The sequence below is a fragment of the Megalopta genalis genome, chromosome 7, assembly GCF_051020955.1.
Source record: "Megalopta genalis isolate 19385.01 chromosome 7, iyMegGena1_principal, whole genome shotgun sequence".
Lineage (NCBI taxonomy): Eukaryota > Metazoa > Arthropoda > Insecta > Hymenoptera > Halictidae > Megalopta > Megalopta genalis.
In genome coordinates this window covers 13,666,514-13,680,778 of record NC_135019.1, presented here as the reverse complement: position 1 = coordinate 13,680,778, position 14,265 = coordinate 13,666,514, and the positions used below count along the sequence as shown (strand labels likewise).

The 14,265-nt window shown below is 36.0% G+C and overlaps 6 protein-coding genes across 10 annotated transcripts; 2 read left to right on the top strand and 4 right to left on the bottom strand.

Moving 5' to 3' along the window:
- Positions 1 to 432: 432 nt before the first annotated feature.
- LOC117221595 (transmembrane protein 145) lies at positions 433 to 5,262 on the bottom strand. Of its 5 annotated transcripts, none has more exons than XM_033472682.2 (6): positions 5,247 to 5,262; positions 3,471 to 4,401; positions 2,889 to 3,396; positions 2,668 to 2,805; positions 2,344 to 2,599; positions 433 to 2,285 (listed from the first exon to the last, which is right to left on the bottom strand). In XM_033472682.2, exons 2-6 carry the CDS (start codon positions 3,845 to 3,847, stop codon positions 2,095 to 2,097), a joined length of 1,470 nt encoding a protein of 489 aa, XP_033328573.1. In that variant the 5' UTR covers positions 3,848 to 4,401; positions 5,247 to 5,262; the 3' UTR covers positions 433 to 2,094. The 5 variants fall into 5 exon arrangements, with proteins under 5 accessions (XP_033328573.1, XP_033328570.1, XP_033328571.1 ...); XM_033472679.2 differs by lacking the exon at positions 5,247 to 5,262 and adding an exon at positions 4,489 to 4,909; XM_033472680.2 differs by lacking the exon at positions 5,247 to 5,262 and adding an exon at positions 4,584 to 4,909.
- Positions 5,263 to 6,988: 1,726 nt separating this feature from the next.
- LOC117221598 (uncharacterized) lies at positions 6,989 to 8,251 on the top strand. The gene has a single exon (XM_033472685.2). It carries the CDS (start codon positions 7,093 to 7,095, stop codon positions 7,801 to 7,803), a length of 711 nt encoding a protein of 236 aa, XP_033328576.2. The 5' UTR covers positions 6,989 to 7,092; the 3' UTR covers positions 7,804 to 8,251.
- A 395-nt stretch (positions 8,252 to 8,646) lies between these two features.
- LOC117221599 (histone H2B) lies at positions 8,647 to 9,479 on the bottom strand. The gene has a single exon (XM_033472687.2). The coding sequence runs from the start codon at positions 9,426 to 9,428 to the stop codon at positions 9,057 to 9,059; it is 372 nt and encodes a 123-aa protein (XP_033328578.1). The 5' UTR covers positions 9,429 to 9,479; the 3' UTR covers positions 8,647 to 9,056.
- A 167-nt stretch (positions 9,480 to 9,646) lies between these two features.
- Positions 9,647 to 10,110, top strand: LOC117221825 (histone H2A). Its single transcript, XM_033473076.2, has one exon. The coding sequence runs from the start codon at positions 9,704 to 9,706 to the stop codon at positions 10,076 to 10,078; it is 375 nt and encodes a 124-aa protein (XP_033328967.1). The 5' UTR covers positions 9,647 to 9,703; the 3' UTR covers positions 10,079 to 10,110.
- A 1,276-nt stretch (positions 10,111 to 11,386) lies between these two features.
- Positions 11,387 to 11,835, bottom strand: LOC117221827 (histone H4). Its single transcript, XM_033473077.2, has one exon. The coding sequence runs from the start codon at positions 11,775 to 11,777 to the stop codon at positions 11,466 to 11,468; it is 312 nt and encodes a 103-aa protein (XP_033328968.1). The 5' UTR covers positions 11,778 to 11,835; the 3' UTR covers positions 11,387 to 11,465.
- Positions 11,836 to 12,435: 600 nt separating this feature from the next.
- On the bottom strand, positions 12,436 to 14,102 carry LOC117221824 (venom protease-like). Its single transcript, XM_033473075.2, has 3 exons — positions 13,899 to 14,102; positions 13,400 to 13,626; positions 12,436 to 13,330 (listed from the first exon to the last, which is right to left on the bottom strand). The coding sequence occupies exons 1-3, from the start codon at positions 13,978 to 13,980 to the stop codon at positions 13,253 to 13,255; spliced, it is 387 nt and encodes a 128-aa protein (XP_033328966.2). The 5' UTR covers positions 13,981 to 14,102; the 3' UTR covers positions 12,436 to 13,252.
- Between the last annotated feature and the right edge of the window lie 163 nt (positions 14,103 to 14,265).

The following is a 14,265-nucleotide window of genomic DNA, read 5'->3' as shown; positions in this document are numbered from 1 at the left end:
TACATACATATGGCATAAATAAAAATAGATTCGCAGGTACAATTTGTCTATGCTTAAATAAAAATAGATTATTGTCTGTTAAAATAAATCCAAAGTAAATTTTCATAAAATAAATAGTGAAAATGAATAGTTGGCAATTAAAATAAATAATATGGCAGTTATATTAATTATTAAATTTAAAATTATCTACTCAATCATTAGTTCGGTTTTGACCTGAATATGTGTCATTGACACTTCCTATATGGGTTGGATTAGCATGACAGAGATTAGAAAATCTCATTATATTGAAAATATATATGATTCAATTCGGAAACTCTTTTGAATTCTTAATATAGCATTTATAAGACAATGATCTATTTAAACTTAAGCAGCGATGCATTGTATAATTGACAGAATGTGTGAATTAAGACTTCAAAATAAATTAGAAGACACTTTGTTCATCATACTATATATTCCAATTTTTCAAATTATTCGTACCTATACATCATCATTGTATATTACATACTTTATAAACAAGATGCATTCAAAATCAACATTCAGATTAATGAGGAATATTCTGTTAAAATTGCTGCTACATTAAAATTGCTTATACCAATGCCGGGTGAATTTCAGGCTTTCAGTTCTAATCTACACCCCAAGTATATCTTTAAAATTCCATCAAAATTTGTATAATTTCTACAAACATTAAACACTTTTCTGTTAACTATATAGAAAAAGGATTCTTATACAACAGTGATTCTTTTAGAACCATTTGTTCTGAAATTTGTTCTGAAATTTGATCTTGTATAAACAAAAGAAATGTACTGATTTTATTATATTTTTGCATTCGGATCAATCATATCTCCTATTTCTACAGTACCAATACATTACAAACATCGCACCAATATTTCGATACACACATATGCAGCTTATAAAGGTCTAAGAAAGTATGTACTTTGTTATTCTAATACTTAATTTATTATAAAATTGAGCAAAAATGTCATAGGAAACTTCAGTGCAAGCACAAAACGATATTAAAAGATCTCATTTCTATGTAAAGATTCAGTATTTTATATTTTAAATATTGTAACTTGTCAATGCACAAATATAAAATAAAACAGTAAAAGGTATTACATAAACAAAGAGATTTCAACGTGATAATGTTGGTCATTAAAAGATACATATGTATAAAAAAATATTTGAATTTCATTGTAATACTGAACAAATTATAATGATATACCAATGCACACACTCATTCACGAACATTGCACTTTTATATGAAATGAACATGAAAGAAGTCACACTGATTTTATTTTTAGTTTTCATACTTTTCCAAGCATATATCGCAATAGTTTCCATACAGAGCAACTTCTGCGTAATTACAAAATGCTGATTTAGTAGTGTCATGAAAAACGTGTAATATAGTACAAGATTAGAAAGATCTTTAGATAAAGTTGTATAAGTAGACTATTCAATTTTCTAAATGTACACAACTGTGCTGGAAAATAGTTAAATGTTAAATTAGAGTTATTAATGTTAGTTGCATATAATCCAAGAGTATGACATGAGTAAAGTTATTACATTACACTGTAATAACGAGATAAATTGAAAGAAGCAGTAGAAGACTATGTGTATTCGATTATGGCTATTTAGAATATGTTATGCAATGTTAAATGTTTGTCGGCTAAATATTATACTTGTTTGTACATTGGCGTAAAAGTTACAATATACATTCATTACACGTCATCATTGTATATTACATGAACATCGTACATTAACATTATCACTTTGTATCTACAAATATCTAGATTATTCTAGAACTTAATCGTACGTTCATTTGTCTGCTAAATGAACATTTAATTACTCAAAGGTACTCATATCATACTCACCCATTTTATTTTTATTTTTCGTCAATTATTGACTCCCTATCACATATGTAAATTTGATTATTAATATACCTCTAATTACAGAGTGTGTAGAATATATCAGTCTCAAGTAGCATATAGCAGAGTATTATCAACTCTATGATTTTACCATTTGGCAAACATAGCAAACATCAAACCATAAAAGTTCGATCAAAGATTTGTGTGTTCCTCTGCCCTTTGTGATCTGATATTAAGTAATTATTTTACTAAGTTCTGGAGGTTCTACGTAATTATTTAACACGTGCGGCGCTTCATTGAATTCGTCGAGTTCATCGCCATTATCTGCTCCTTGTGCAAGTAAAAAATATTGTTCGCTCCGTGTCGGCCAAAGTAAATGAGCCATCACACAATATGCAAAACAATCGGCAGAGTATGTAATACCTATGAATGTATCGTGAATGAGAAAATGACAACCTCCTTAATTTTAGCGTTTACTTACCTAATAACAATTTAAACCTCCATAATGCGCTCACCTGAAGAGCTATAAGTGCTATAATAGGTAGATAAATAAACCAAACTAAAGAAGATGCACCAAAATGGAGTAAAAAGTTTAACTTCTGAGTATTGTGTTCATATGTCATAGTATTTCGAAGTTCACACAGAAACCATATCATTATTGCACTTCTAAATAGAAGTATGAACCACCCCGGCCATGTCTGGTACTCGTCAATATCCTCAATTATGTCGACTTCCGTCTGAAAATAGTGTATATATTTTACTTTATCCTACATCCCTGTGTAAATGTACTAAAACAAAGCCGTACCATGTTCCATACATATAGCAAGATATGTACCACTCCGTAACAAAGCCATATAGCAAAAACTAATGGTTTCCATGTCAACTCCATTCTTGTTACTGCCCATCCCTTGGCAAGTAAAAGGAGCAGCAACATAAACGATGTCTAAATAGTAAAAAGCCATTTAACAACAGTTACATTGCTACAATCTAAAAAATATAAAAAGAAAGAATTAATTCTATGCTTACCCGAGATAGGATATCAAAAATATCTCCAGCGACTTCTAATTGTTCGTAGCCAACTCCATCAAGAGCAAACTTTAGCACATGTATCAAAATTAAACATACTGCTATAAACTCTAACAGAAGACTGGCAGTGAACAATCTTGTCACAGGATGCTTCTGCAACCTTACTGCATACAATTGTAGTGGCACAAGTATTATGTAGCACATGAAGAATAGCAAGTACAATTCTATAGTGTTTTGCCTATCATATGAAAATTGATAAGTTAAACTATTTAGGCCACTAGTATTTGGATTACCATTTACCAGCCAAATATCATATTCTAATTCGTCATGTTTATCATAATATTCCCACTGACAAGTAGTTGTGTTTCTGTAACACGCCACCAGACTCATGTACCAAAAGCGTGGCTGCCAGAAATCTTGTATGACGTACGTAAACTGATGTCCCTTTACAATGTTCCATATAGAATCTTCGTCTGGACATAATTTACCCTTCGGACAAGGTACTCTCCTTCGAAGAAAACACAAATTGATTCTTTAATAAAATGTCAACGAAGATATGTATGAAATTTTAGAAATACATACCTTAAGAAATCTTCACCTTCCTCGTTACAGTGTACATCGTAAGAACTTTGATTTAAAGTATTAAACATAAGAGTACAAGCGGTACTCTTATCGTGCAACGTTCGGTTACCATAATATTCTATAAAATGACCTCGGTCCAACACTGCCAACGTGATCGGCACAGAAAAATTGGTCTTCGACGTAACGTTACCGAAAATGTAACCGTACGAGTCCTTCTGTCGATGACGATCGGTCTTTTGGAAACCGAACTTGATGAGGAAACGAAAGAATTCTTTCGTGTTGAAGGTGCCCGATATGTGTGTGGTTTCAGCATAGTTGACCCGGGAAACTATACACCACGCGAGACAAGCCAACAAAATCTGTCCGAATGTCGTCATGGTTAAGCGTGGTCTGGTGCACAGTATCTTCTCCGCAGTTGGATGTCAAGAATCATCGATGCTTGTGGAATTCCTGAGCATTTTCTTCCGATCAAGCACAGCTGTTAACTGATCGTCGTTTTATCACTTCTTGGGGAACGTTGGAGCCGCGTGCGTCAACAGACAATGTATTTCGAAAGTGTCATCGCGAAGGACGGGAAGGACCCACGGCTGAGGACACATCGGACGCGCACCCGGACACGCTCCAAAATAATACCATGCGTTCCATCCGCGAAACGTTAATGACCCATACCTCTGATTTCGACTCGGTTTTCCTATTGATTTTCCCCACCCAAAGTAACAGACCGGCTGCTGCGAAACGTTTTGTCACGGCTATTGCCGCACTCTTAGAAATTTTCGCGCGCTCGAAGACACTTCTGTCTACGATCAAATTTTACGGTCGGACTCTTTAGATAGCTGCACACATTCGTCTATAAACCAGTGAACTCGTCATTTATCTGAACCCTTGATCGATTTATTTATCTCTGAGAAAGTATCGAATCCTATTGCATATTCTGTAATCAAATAAATTCGATTGAATTTTTCTTAAGATAAATCATTGCCTCGAATGATTGTACGATCGTGCCTGATTATAAAATCACCTATAGTCACATTATTATTTTCGAATTGACTGACGCAATCAAAAGCATTTGTTCAATGTTTGTTCTATGAACGACTGTCAGTTACGATTACGAACCAATGAAATACAGGCTGTTGGTTAGTATATGTATTCATTTTCTTGTATCAATTAGTTATTGTAACGAATGTCCAGAAAATTATTCGAAACCAGACTTAATGCAGATGCTGATACAATTTTAATGTACATAACCTCAATGTGTCCTATTAAAATGCCCATTGTTGTTGTATTAATTTATAAAAAAAACTCGATAACGAAATAAAATAACATGTAATTCGTCTTATTCTTTCTCAGACTTTTGTTTTTGGAGTAGTAGCGCGTGTAGCCACTGTGACGTGCAGGACAGTCGGGCTTACGAATACTACACTCACTTCTCGAATAAACAATTATTAAGAATTACGCCTAACAATTTAGATTCAATTAACAAAAAGAATTTTAAAAAAATTTGTTTATTTTTTATAGATATTTATATCATTGTTTAAATTACAGCAGTCAATGTTTATTATCATTTCCAAATTAAAGGCCCCTTTCCAAAGGGGCTCGGAAAGTCTCGTACGATATGAAAATAGCATCTTACTTTGTAGACGTAGACAATTTTTTAAATATTTCCCTATTTAAACACAACATTTTTCCTAAATTTTTTAAGCTACTGATACGTTTTGTGATTCTTTTTTTTGTGGGCTCCACCTTATTTTCTTGATCATTCTCAACGCTTCGACTTACCCCTAATATGTAGAATACACAAATTAGGAAGCAGACAGAGACAATATCGCACGATCATCAAGCTGAGTACGCACGGTAAAATTTTCTACAAAAAGATAAAACGAACGATTTATATTGCTTAAACTTTGAATGCACAAGACGGATACTGCAGATTAAACCTGTAAATCGAAAATAGCGAGACAATTGGCCGTTCTTATTTATCTGTATCCCACGATTATTTTTCATTGATTTATCTATTTGTTAGATAATTGTTTAATCTTATTTTATCGCAACACTTGTAACAACATAAGTTAGAATGCATTGTAGAAAAATTCATTCGAGATTCACTCTTATATTCGTCTTGAATTATATTCGCATGAGCCATCATGATCGGGAGATCGTTAAGGATATTAATTCCTTTTATCCCTTTTTTCGAAAATGTATCAAACTTGATTCAAGGAGGTAACAGCAAAAGTACAATATTGTTCATCTGTCCTCTGTGTACAAAAACAACACCTAAATAACATGTTTACTATACCGGATGAGAGTATCGGTCTCGTGTAAATATTTGTCCCGATTACTTTCTACGTCTTTTCACATGAAACCGTTATACATATATTCTGCCTATTAACACTGTTATTTGACACAATAATTGTTTAAAAATTACGCGGACACAGTATTAATATTTATATTAATACCGACATAAATATCAATTTACATTCTCGCGAACTGATAGTGGTCATCCATCTTTATTAACGTAGAACGCGACATCATGTCATTTTATGATATAGTCTTGTCAAATATCTAACAACATGAACAATTAAAGACTATTTTCTTCGAACAATGCGCAAACCGTCCATGAAAATCAAGATTACAGACATTTTATGCAAAATTATAAAAATAGAAGTTGCACGACGCGAATTCATGTCGCAATCGTATCGTCGATACATTCCAAAATGCTTCACGAATTTACTTCCTCCTCGATGATTATCATACTTCTATGCTTACCAATATTTTCAGCAGAACCTATTCGAGCAATGGTGCATGGAAATTCGTATATTAAATACCATATAAACAACATTAAATATCGCGATCCGATGATACGAATGAGGTTATGACTTTCGTGGTGCATGTTCCCCGCAAACGCCTCTCGCCGATTCTGCTTCGAATTATTGTTTAAGCATAATTTTGCAATATTATTTGTCCATTACATGGTCGGATAGTGTCTCGATCCAAAATATAAAATTTCTTTTTATTATACACGATCCCGTTGCAAAATATCGAGACAGTATTGGTGCTAGTTCTGTGGAGGGATACGAATTCCGGCACCACCTATTTTAAACTCGTAATATCGAAGATACAGGACGATGTTTATCGATAAATGACCTATGATAGGAAGCATCGGTCCCATTGGAATCGATTTTGATGGATATGCGAGGAAAAGTTACGGATAAATCGTCGATTTTTAGTATTTTTCCGCGACATGTCCCAGTCGCGGTAAAATACAGTCGCCGGGAAATGGTGGCGTTCTCGAGACCCTAGCGAAGTTATCGGCCGGTGAACCGCCGCAAATAAAACTAGATACACGTGGCCGTCCGTTCGCATTATCGTTTTAGTTTAATCCACGCTAACTAACAAGAAATTACGATCATAATCCGATGATCGTTTACCGCTTCACCGTTTTTCGAGGATCTTGCCGCTCAACATATTCGTTGGGATTCTCTCCATGGTCCGTGCTCACGCTACCAGTTGGTGATATATCTGGGTGGATATCGGTTTTGAGCGATTGTCGAGGCGAGGTAGACACGCGGATTTGACAACAATTTGTTGTGTTAGAACAAGAGAAGTGAATAACAGTGAGACAAAGATGGAGGACAAGACAAACGTTGCAAACACAACGGTTGAGTCTGAAAGCAGTACCACCAGTCCGGCGAAGAAGACTACGCCGAAAACAAAATCTGCGAAAACAACACAGAAGACTGCCAATAAGGCCTCTTCTCATCCACCTACATCAGAAATGGTGAACGCCGCCATCAAAGAGCTGAAAGACCGCAAGGGATCTTCGTTCCAGGCAATCAAGAAGTACGTCGCTACAACTTATAAAGTGGACGGAGAGAAGATCGCTCCATTCATCAAGCGATATTTGAAATCTGCCGTCACGTCTGGCGCTGTTGTTCAAACCAAAGGAAAAGGTGCTTCTGGATCGTTCAAATTGCCCATGGCAAAGGGTGCCGAGTCTAAGAGCAAGGTTCAGAAGGCGGTAAAGGCGACTGAGCCGAAGAAGGCGAAGAAGTCCGTTGAAAAGAAGACAACGACGACGACGACGACACCGGTTCGCAAGGCAGTCGCGACTAAATCACCAGTTAAAAAGACTGGGGCGGTAAAGAAACCTGCCGCGAAGAAGTCTCCCGCCAAAACTGTGAAAGCCTCCCCAAAGGCTGAGAAGAAAGCTTCCAGCGAAACCAAGGCTATGTCCAAGAGTAAGAAAACAGCAAAAGCACCGGCGGCCAAGACCAAAACTCCCAAACCCAAGAAGACTGCGGCTACAAAAGCAGTTAAGCCTGCAGCTAAAAAATAATTGGCTCTACAACAGATTTTCCATCACCTTATAAACAAATGGCCCTTTTCAGGGCCACAAAGCACCTTAAGACAAGGAACGGCGACTGTTCAGACAATCTTGTAACAGTATTACCCGAAGATTACTTTATTGTAGGAAATATACTGTGATATACATACGTGCACTGTATTATATTATAAATAATACATAATCTAGATTGTTTTTATACCGATTAGATATAAGAGTTTTGATGGTGTGTACATAATGTATCGACTGCAGGTCGAAGTCAAACTAATATCGATTTTGTAATAACGTTCTCGTCTATTATTTATGAATATTTTCACTTGGAAAAATAAATTTAATTAATGTTAGTATTTCATTTATTATAAGATATCGTTAGGCTTCGTAATATATATATATACTTCCTCTGTATACATAGAACTAAAATAAATATACTTTTATACCGTCATTTTCTTGTCATTTGATCTTACCTTTCCATTTAGTTCATAATTTAGGCTTAAATTCATAAAATGAGGCTTAGCTTCACATAGTTGAATATTTCTCATAATAAAATGTATTTCTGAAACATTTGTTTGTAATGAGTTTATGATGAGCATACGGCAATGAGGACTGCTACTTGCTAAATAAATTGATGTATTTTATACTTTTTATTTTGTGGACAATTATTCTAAATTACAAGTATTCTAAATGACTAGCAAAATTATAGAAAATGGCCCAATTTATTAAAGCGCCTCCGAGAAGATGATATAAAACATATTTTTATTTACAAATATCAAAGTTAACATATTTGAATGTCTGAAATATGTAAATTGAAACTCATTTAGAATGGGTGTCAACACAGTATTTGAATTTTTCGTGTTATGTATTTGATATTGGAGCATTAGTTAACACGTTTACGTATTTATACTTTAACAAGTCATGTTACAACAGGATTACACACAGTTACTTTGGTTATACAAATAAATTATCCTCATAATTTAAACAATACGGAACTTTTAGCAGTAGAAACAATTTTAAGCCAAATATAGCAATGGCTTAATTATGTATGGTATAATTATGGTTTAATAATTTAAGTGTTCTCAACTGTAAATACTGTACACAGTTTTCAGATAAGCTGCAAATACTATCGTAAGTATTACTCATGATTTTTGGAGTAGTACAAGGGGTTAAGATTGCAGAGTGATTGAAACATTTTCCACGTATAAAATATTTGTGGCCCTTAAAAGGGCCGGTTTGATAATAGTGAAACGTGTTCACTTAGAGCTCGTGTATTTAGTGACAGCTTTGGTGCCTTCACTGACAGCGTGCTTCGCAAGTTCACCAGGCAGCAGTAGACGGACAGCAGTCTGAATTTCCCGAGATGTGATGGTGGATCGTTTGTTGTAGTGGGCCAAACGAGATGCTTCAGCCGCAATGCGTTCAAAGACATCATTAACAAAACTGTTCATGATGCTCATGGCTTTACTGGAGATACCAGTGTCAGGATGCACTTGTTTCAAGACTTTGTAAATATAGATTGCGTAGCTCTCCTTCCTCCTACGTTTCTTCTTTTTATCAGCTTTACTGATATTCTTCTGGGCCTTGCCGGCCTTTTTCACCGCTTTCCCACTGGCTTTAGGCGGCATTGTCGAATAGAGGTTTCGTGAGAGAATTCGTTTCGATACGAAAATGTTGTGTCGAATGAGATACGCAAGTTCGAGTCTCGTTTTATGTAGAAACGGGAACCCTACCACCGCGCCAATGGGAGCGCGGTACTCCCCACCCTTGCGTCGGCACTCTCCGATTGGTACAGAGCGAACACCTGCTGGTGGTATATAAAGAGGGTCCGGCGGACTGCAAAATTAAAATCGAGAGACTCTTCGATATCGAACGTTCTCTTCACGTCAAGTAAACAACCAACATGTCCGGACGCGGAAAAGGTGGCAAAGTCAAGGGAAAGGCGAAGTCCCGCTCTAACCGTGCTGGGCTTCAATTTCCCGTTGGTCGTATCCATCGACTTCTGAGAAAAGGAAATTATGCTGAACGCGTCGGCGCTGGTGCTCCGGTTTACTTGGCAGCAGTAATGGAGTACCTGGCTGCTGAAGTTTTGGAGTTGGCCGGTAATGCGGCCCGTGACAACAAGAAGACTAGAATTATCCCACGTCATTTACAATTGGCTATCCGTAATGACGAAGAATTGAACAAATTACTTTCCGGTGTAACGATAGCTCAAGGCGGCGTGTTGCCAAACATTCAAGCTGTACTTTTGCCGAAGAAGACAGAGAAGAAAGCTTAATCTCAATCCTGAATTTCAAACGGCCCTTTTCAGGGCCACCATTTATATAACATAGGAATCATTTCCAATTTACTGTACATAGAGAATCGTATTTACTTACCGATTATAGTAACCTCTAAAACCGTTGAATTTAATTTACGTAATTCATATATCTGATTTTACATTTTGCTATTAATTTACACGTATAATTGATTAAAGTATACTAAAGGTATACTATTTATGATTTTATGATATATAAATTATAGAATTGATGCGTTACAAATATCACAAACATTTGAGAGTGTTATACATTCAACTTATTAAAATTAAGAGTTTCATGTAATTAGTATATGTTTAATACATACAGATAAATCTAATAAGATACTAGATTAGCATACTTTTTCAAATAATATGGAAACAACGGTGTTAAATTTTCTTGTAAATGACATCTTTCGTGTTAGAGTCTATAACAATAACTTATACTATATATAATATAGATTACATGTTTTATAGCATTACAGGGTAACAACATATATTACGGGGTAATAAGATTGATGTATTACAAACATACTGAAAATATTGATTCCATAACTTCCATAATTTATTGATTTGTACGATACCTAACGGTTTAAAGACGAAAGCGAAATCACAGTATACATACATATATATTTCTGTTGCTAGAATTACGTTTGGCAACATTGTGCCCATAAGAATACACGATAGGAGTGCGAGACTGTCCAGACGGCGTAATTTGGCAACGTCGCGTGCGGCCATCGTGTATCACTTTTCTCGTCGATACTCGAACTTCGCATGAGACGCAAATAAGCAGGGTCTTGAACTCAGAACATTTACTACTAACTCTCATTGAGAACGTGCGATCTATTTTAGTCAATAATATTGCAATAAAAATCAGTGCCATACAATTATTCAACATTTATACTACAAAAGTACAATCTCTTTCCGAAAATTTTACGCGCAAACTATACAATAAATATGCAATACATATGCAATATTTGAAAAGTTAAAACCATGATTCGCGATTCTAAGACATGAAACTTTGACGGATAAACTTAAAAAACACGCGGTGTCAACTGATTATTTACATCTATATTCTGACAAATTCGTCATTTCTACATTCATTCGAATAAAATTGTCAACCTTTGCAATAAAAATTACAATGCACTTTAGAAATTGTCAAGGTTTTTCTAAACTAACTACATTAAATGAAAGATGATTCTTACACATCTTTGGATGTTACGGGGATTTTTACAGAAAGGATCGAGGTCTCCAGTTAATGTTGATCGTGTTTCTGTGTTAAATAATTGTGGCCCTGAGAAGGGCCGTTTTGCTTTGCTTGACGATTGTCTGTAATCGTACGTCGATGTGATGTCCCCAAAAGAAATGCAGCTTAACCTCCAAAACCGTACAAAGTGCGTCCTTGTCTCTTCAGGGCATAGACGACGTCCATGGCTGTGACGGTCTTCCTTTTGGCGTGCTCGGTGTAAGTGACTGCGTCACGAATGACGTTTTCCAGAAATACTTTCAGCACACCACGAGTTTCTTCGTAAATCAAACCGGAGATACGTTTGACACCACCACGACGAGCCAGACGACGAATGGCCGGTTTTGTGATACCTTGGATGTTATCACGAAGTACCTTCCTATGACGCTTCGCTCCTCCCTTTCCCAATCCCTTTCCTCCCTTTCCACGACCAGTCATTTTCAACGACTAAGAAGTGTTTTCGACACGATGTGAAAGATTCGAAGAACGGATTACTTCTGATGCTCGGATCCTGGTTTCACCGGCTTTTATAGATGACTGCTGCAGTTCATCCCCACCACTCTGCCGGCAGCCAATGAGCAGCTGTAACGTGTAGTAGCGAGGTTATAAATATCAGTGTCGACCAACATCTGTTCCAATAGAAGGATAAACGTCGACGAAGATCGGTTGACGTATTTTCTATTAAAATGACTCGCACTAATCAATGCAATGCAATAAAAGAAAAGAGCAAACAGCCGACAAGGAATAAGGCTCTTAAAGAAATACGCCGTTACCAAAAGAGCACAAAGTTGTTAATTCCTAAACAATCTTTCGAACGTCTTGTACAAGAAATTGCGCAGAATTTAAGGAACGATAAAAAATAAGATATTGCACCAGCTCTTCCGATTTGAATAGTACGGTAAACTTTCATCTTAAAACGGCTCTTTTCAGAGCCACTAAATTTTGCGAGGTACTTCTCCTATCAATTAATATTCTATTCTGACAAATTACTACAGTTGTGTATGACATTTTGAAAAATTATTAAATAAGCATATTTATTACTAAATCATAAAGATTGTTTAAAAATGTTCAATCCATGTACGTAAACGGTATAGAGTTACATGTATACGTATTCTATTCTGACAAATTACTATAATTGTGTATGACATTTTGACATATTATTAAATAAGCATATTTATTACTAAATCATAAAGACTGCTTAAAAGTGTTCAATCCATGTACGTAAACGGTATAGAGCTACATGTATACGTATTCTATTCTGACAAATTACTACAATTGTGTATGACATTTTGAAAAATTATTAAATAAGCATATTTATCACTAAATCACAAAGACTGCTTAAAAATGTTCAACCCATGTATGTAAACGGTATGGAGTTACATGTATACGTATTCTATTCTGACAAATTACTACAATTGTGTATGACATTTTGACAAATTATTAAATAAGCATATTTATCACTAAATCACAAAGACTGCTTAAAAATGTTCAACCCATGTATGTAAACGGTATGGAGTTACATGTATACGTATTCTATTCTGACAAATTACTACAATTGTGTATGACATTTTGACAAATTATTAAATAAGCATATTTATCACTAAATCACAAAGACTGCTTAAAAATGTTCAATCCATGCATGTAAACGGTATGAAGTTACATGTATACGTATTCTATTCTGACAAATTACTACAATTGTGTATGACATTTTGACAAATTATTAAATAAGCATATTTATTACTAAATCATAAAGACTGCTTAAAAATGTTCAATCCATGTACGTAAACGGTATAGAGTTACATATGTAGATATAGATGGCGTCGTCGTCGAAATCAAATATTCAGTATCGAATTCCAGTAACATTTTTTATCCACTTCGAAAAATTTGTTATACTTGTGAACACTGTTGGTCTATCAGTCGCCGTAACTGACGATGCCAACTTGAAATGGGACGTTGTTTCTTATGATAAGGAGAGGGTTGCCGCTATCGCCCTAGACATTTCCAAGTCGTTAAAAACCTAACGGGAAGAACGCAGCGTCGGTCTACGAAATTCTTTATACCTGGCAGGCATTCTGTTCAAGGCCAACCGTGCAAATGTTCCTTTCTTCTATCTGCCAGGTACGACCGCGTTCGTCGTTGCCGATTATAGGCAGCAGGGCATACTTTAGGGCCTTTGTATCTGAGCTGGTCTGCCTGTTCTTTCCCCACCCGACCGCATAGCCGGCCATGTCAACGAAGGATTCCCTCGCCTCGTCCGAACCAGCCAGCTGTATCGGTTGAATTTTTTCTACGAACAAAAGCGTCCGTTGAAGCCGGCTCAACGAGTCCAACATTTGTTCGCTAATCGCATGATCTACGACTGAACTACGCTCTGACATTTATATATCTATTTATATTTATAATTTAACTGTACACGATAGAGAAAATTTCGTTGCATCGCAAACTACACCGAATAAATTATTGATACTACAAAAATTATTGACAGAATAAAATTTCAGCGACTCGAGGAATTTTATTTGGAGCCATAATTTCTAGCAATAAATAATGTTATACACGTACGATTGAAAGGAATTTCTCGAGGCATACGCAGGCAATCCGACGTCGTTCGCGGTATGATAATATTTGGGATGAACGAGGGCATGCAACGTTATCACGGAGACACCAGGACCATGATTATAATTGTATACAATCCCAGACTTATCAACGACGCCGAACACAACGAAGAATTTACGCGGGAAATTGTGTATGTAGTAGAGACCGGCCGTCAGAACCCAGCGCTCGGAAATTATGGTGCCACCGCATTGAGAAGTCGCCCCGCCCGGCAATAATCGATGCACCACCGCCATAAAAGGGAATTGACCGTCCACGACGGTAATAACCGCCAACTATTTTATTCCAGTCGACTACAATAGCCGAACACAATGCT

What these genes read in the sequence shown, in the direction of transcription:
- LOC117221595 (XM_033472682.2), bottom strand. Translation starts at nt 3,847, where the DNA reads ATGACGACATTCGGACAGATTTTGTTGGCTTGTCTCGCGTGGTGTATA. An exon ending in TTTTTGATATCCTATCTCGG is followed by an intron (nt 2,806 to 2,888) that starts GTAAGCATAGAA and finishes TTTACTATTTAG; the next exon opens with ACATCGTTTATGTTGCTGCT. An exon ending in GAGGTTTAAATTGTTATTAG is followed by an intron (nt 2,286 to 2,343) that starts GTAAGTAAACGC and finishes ATACATTCATAG; the next exon opens with GTATTACATACTCTGCCGAT.
- LOC117221827 (XM_033473077.2), bottom strand. Translation starts at nt 11,777, where the DNA reads ATGACTGGTCGTGGAAAGGGAGGAAAGGGATTGGGAAAGGGAGGAGCG.
- LOC117221599 (XM_033472687.2), bottom strand. Translation starts at nt 9,428, where the DNA reads ATGCCGCCTAAAGCCAGTGGGAAAGCGGTGAAAAAGGCCGGCAAGGCC.
- LOC117221824 (XM_033473075.2), bottom strand. Translation starts at nt 13,980, where the DNA reads ATGCCCTCGTTCATCCCAAATATTATCATACCGCGAACGACGTCGGAT. An exon ending in TCGAGAAATTCCTTTCAATC is followed by an intron (nt 13,627 to 13,898) that starts GTACGTGTATAA and finishes TTTTGTTCGTAG; the next exon opens with AAAAAATTCAACCGATACAG. An exon ending in TTGAACAGAATGCCTGCCAG is followed by an intron (nt 13,331 to 13,399) that starts GTATAAAGAATT and finishes GGAAATGTCTAG; the next exon opens with GGCGATAGCGGCAACCCTCT.
- LOC117221825 (XM_033473076.2), top strand. Translation starts at nt 9,704, where the DNA reads ATGTCCGGACGCGGAAAAGGTGGCAAAGTCAAGGGAAAGGCGAAGTCC.
- LOC117221598 (XM_033472685.2), top strand. Translation starts at nt 7,093, where the DNA reads ATGGAGGACAAGACAAACGTTGCAAACACAACGGTTGAGTCTGAAAGC.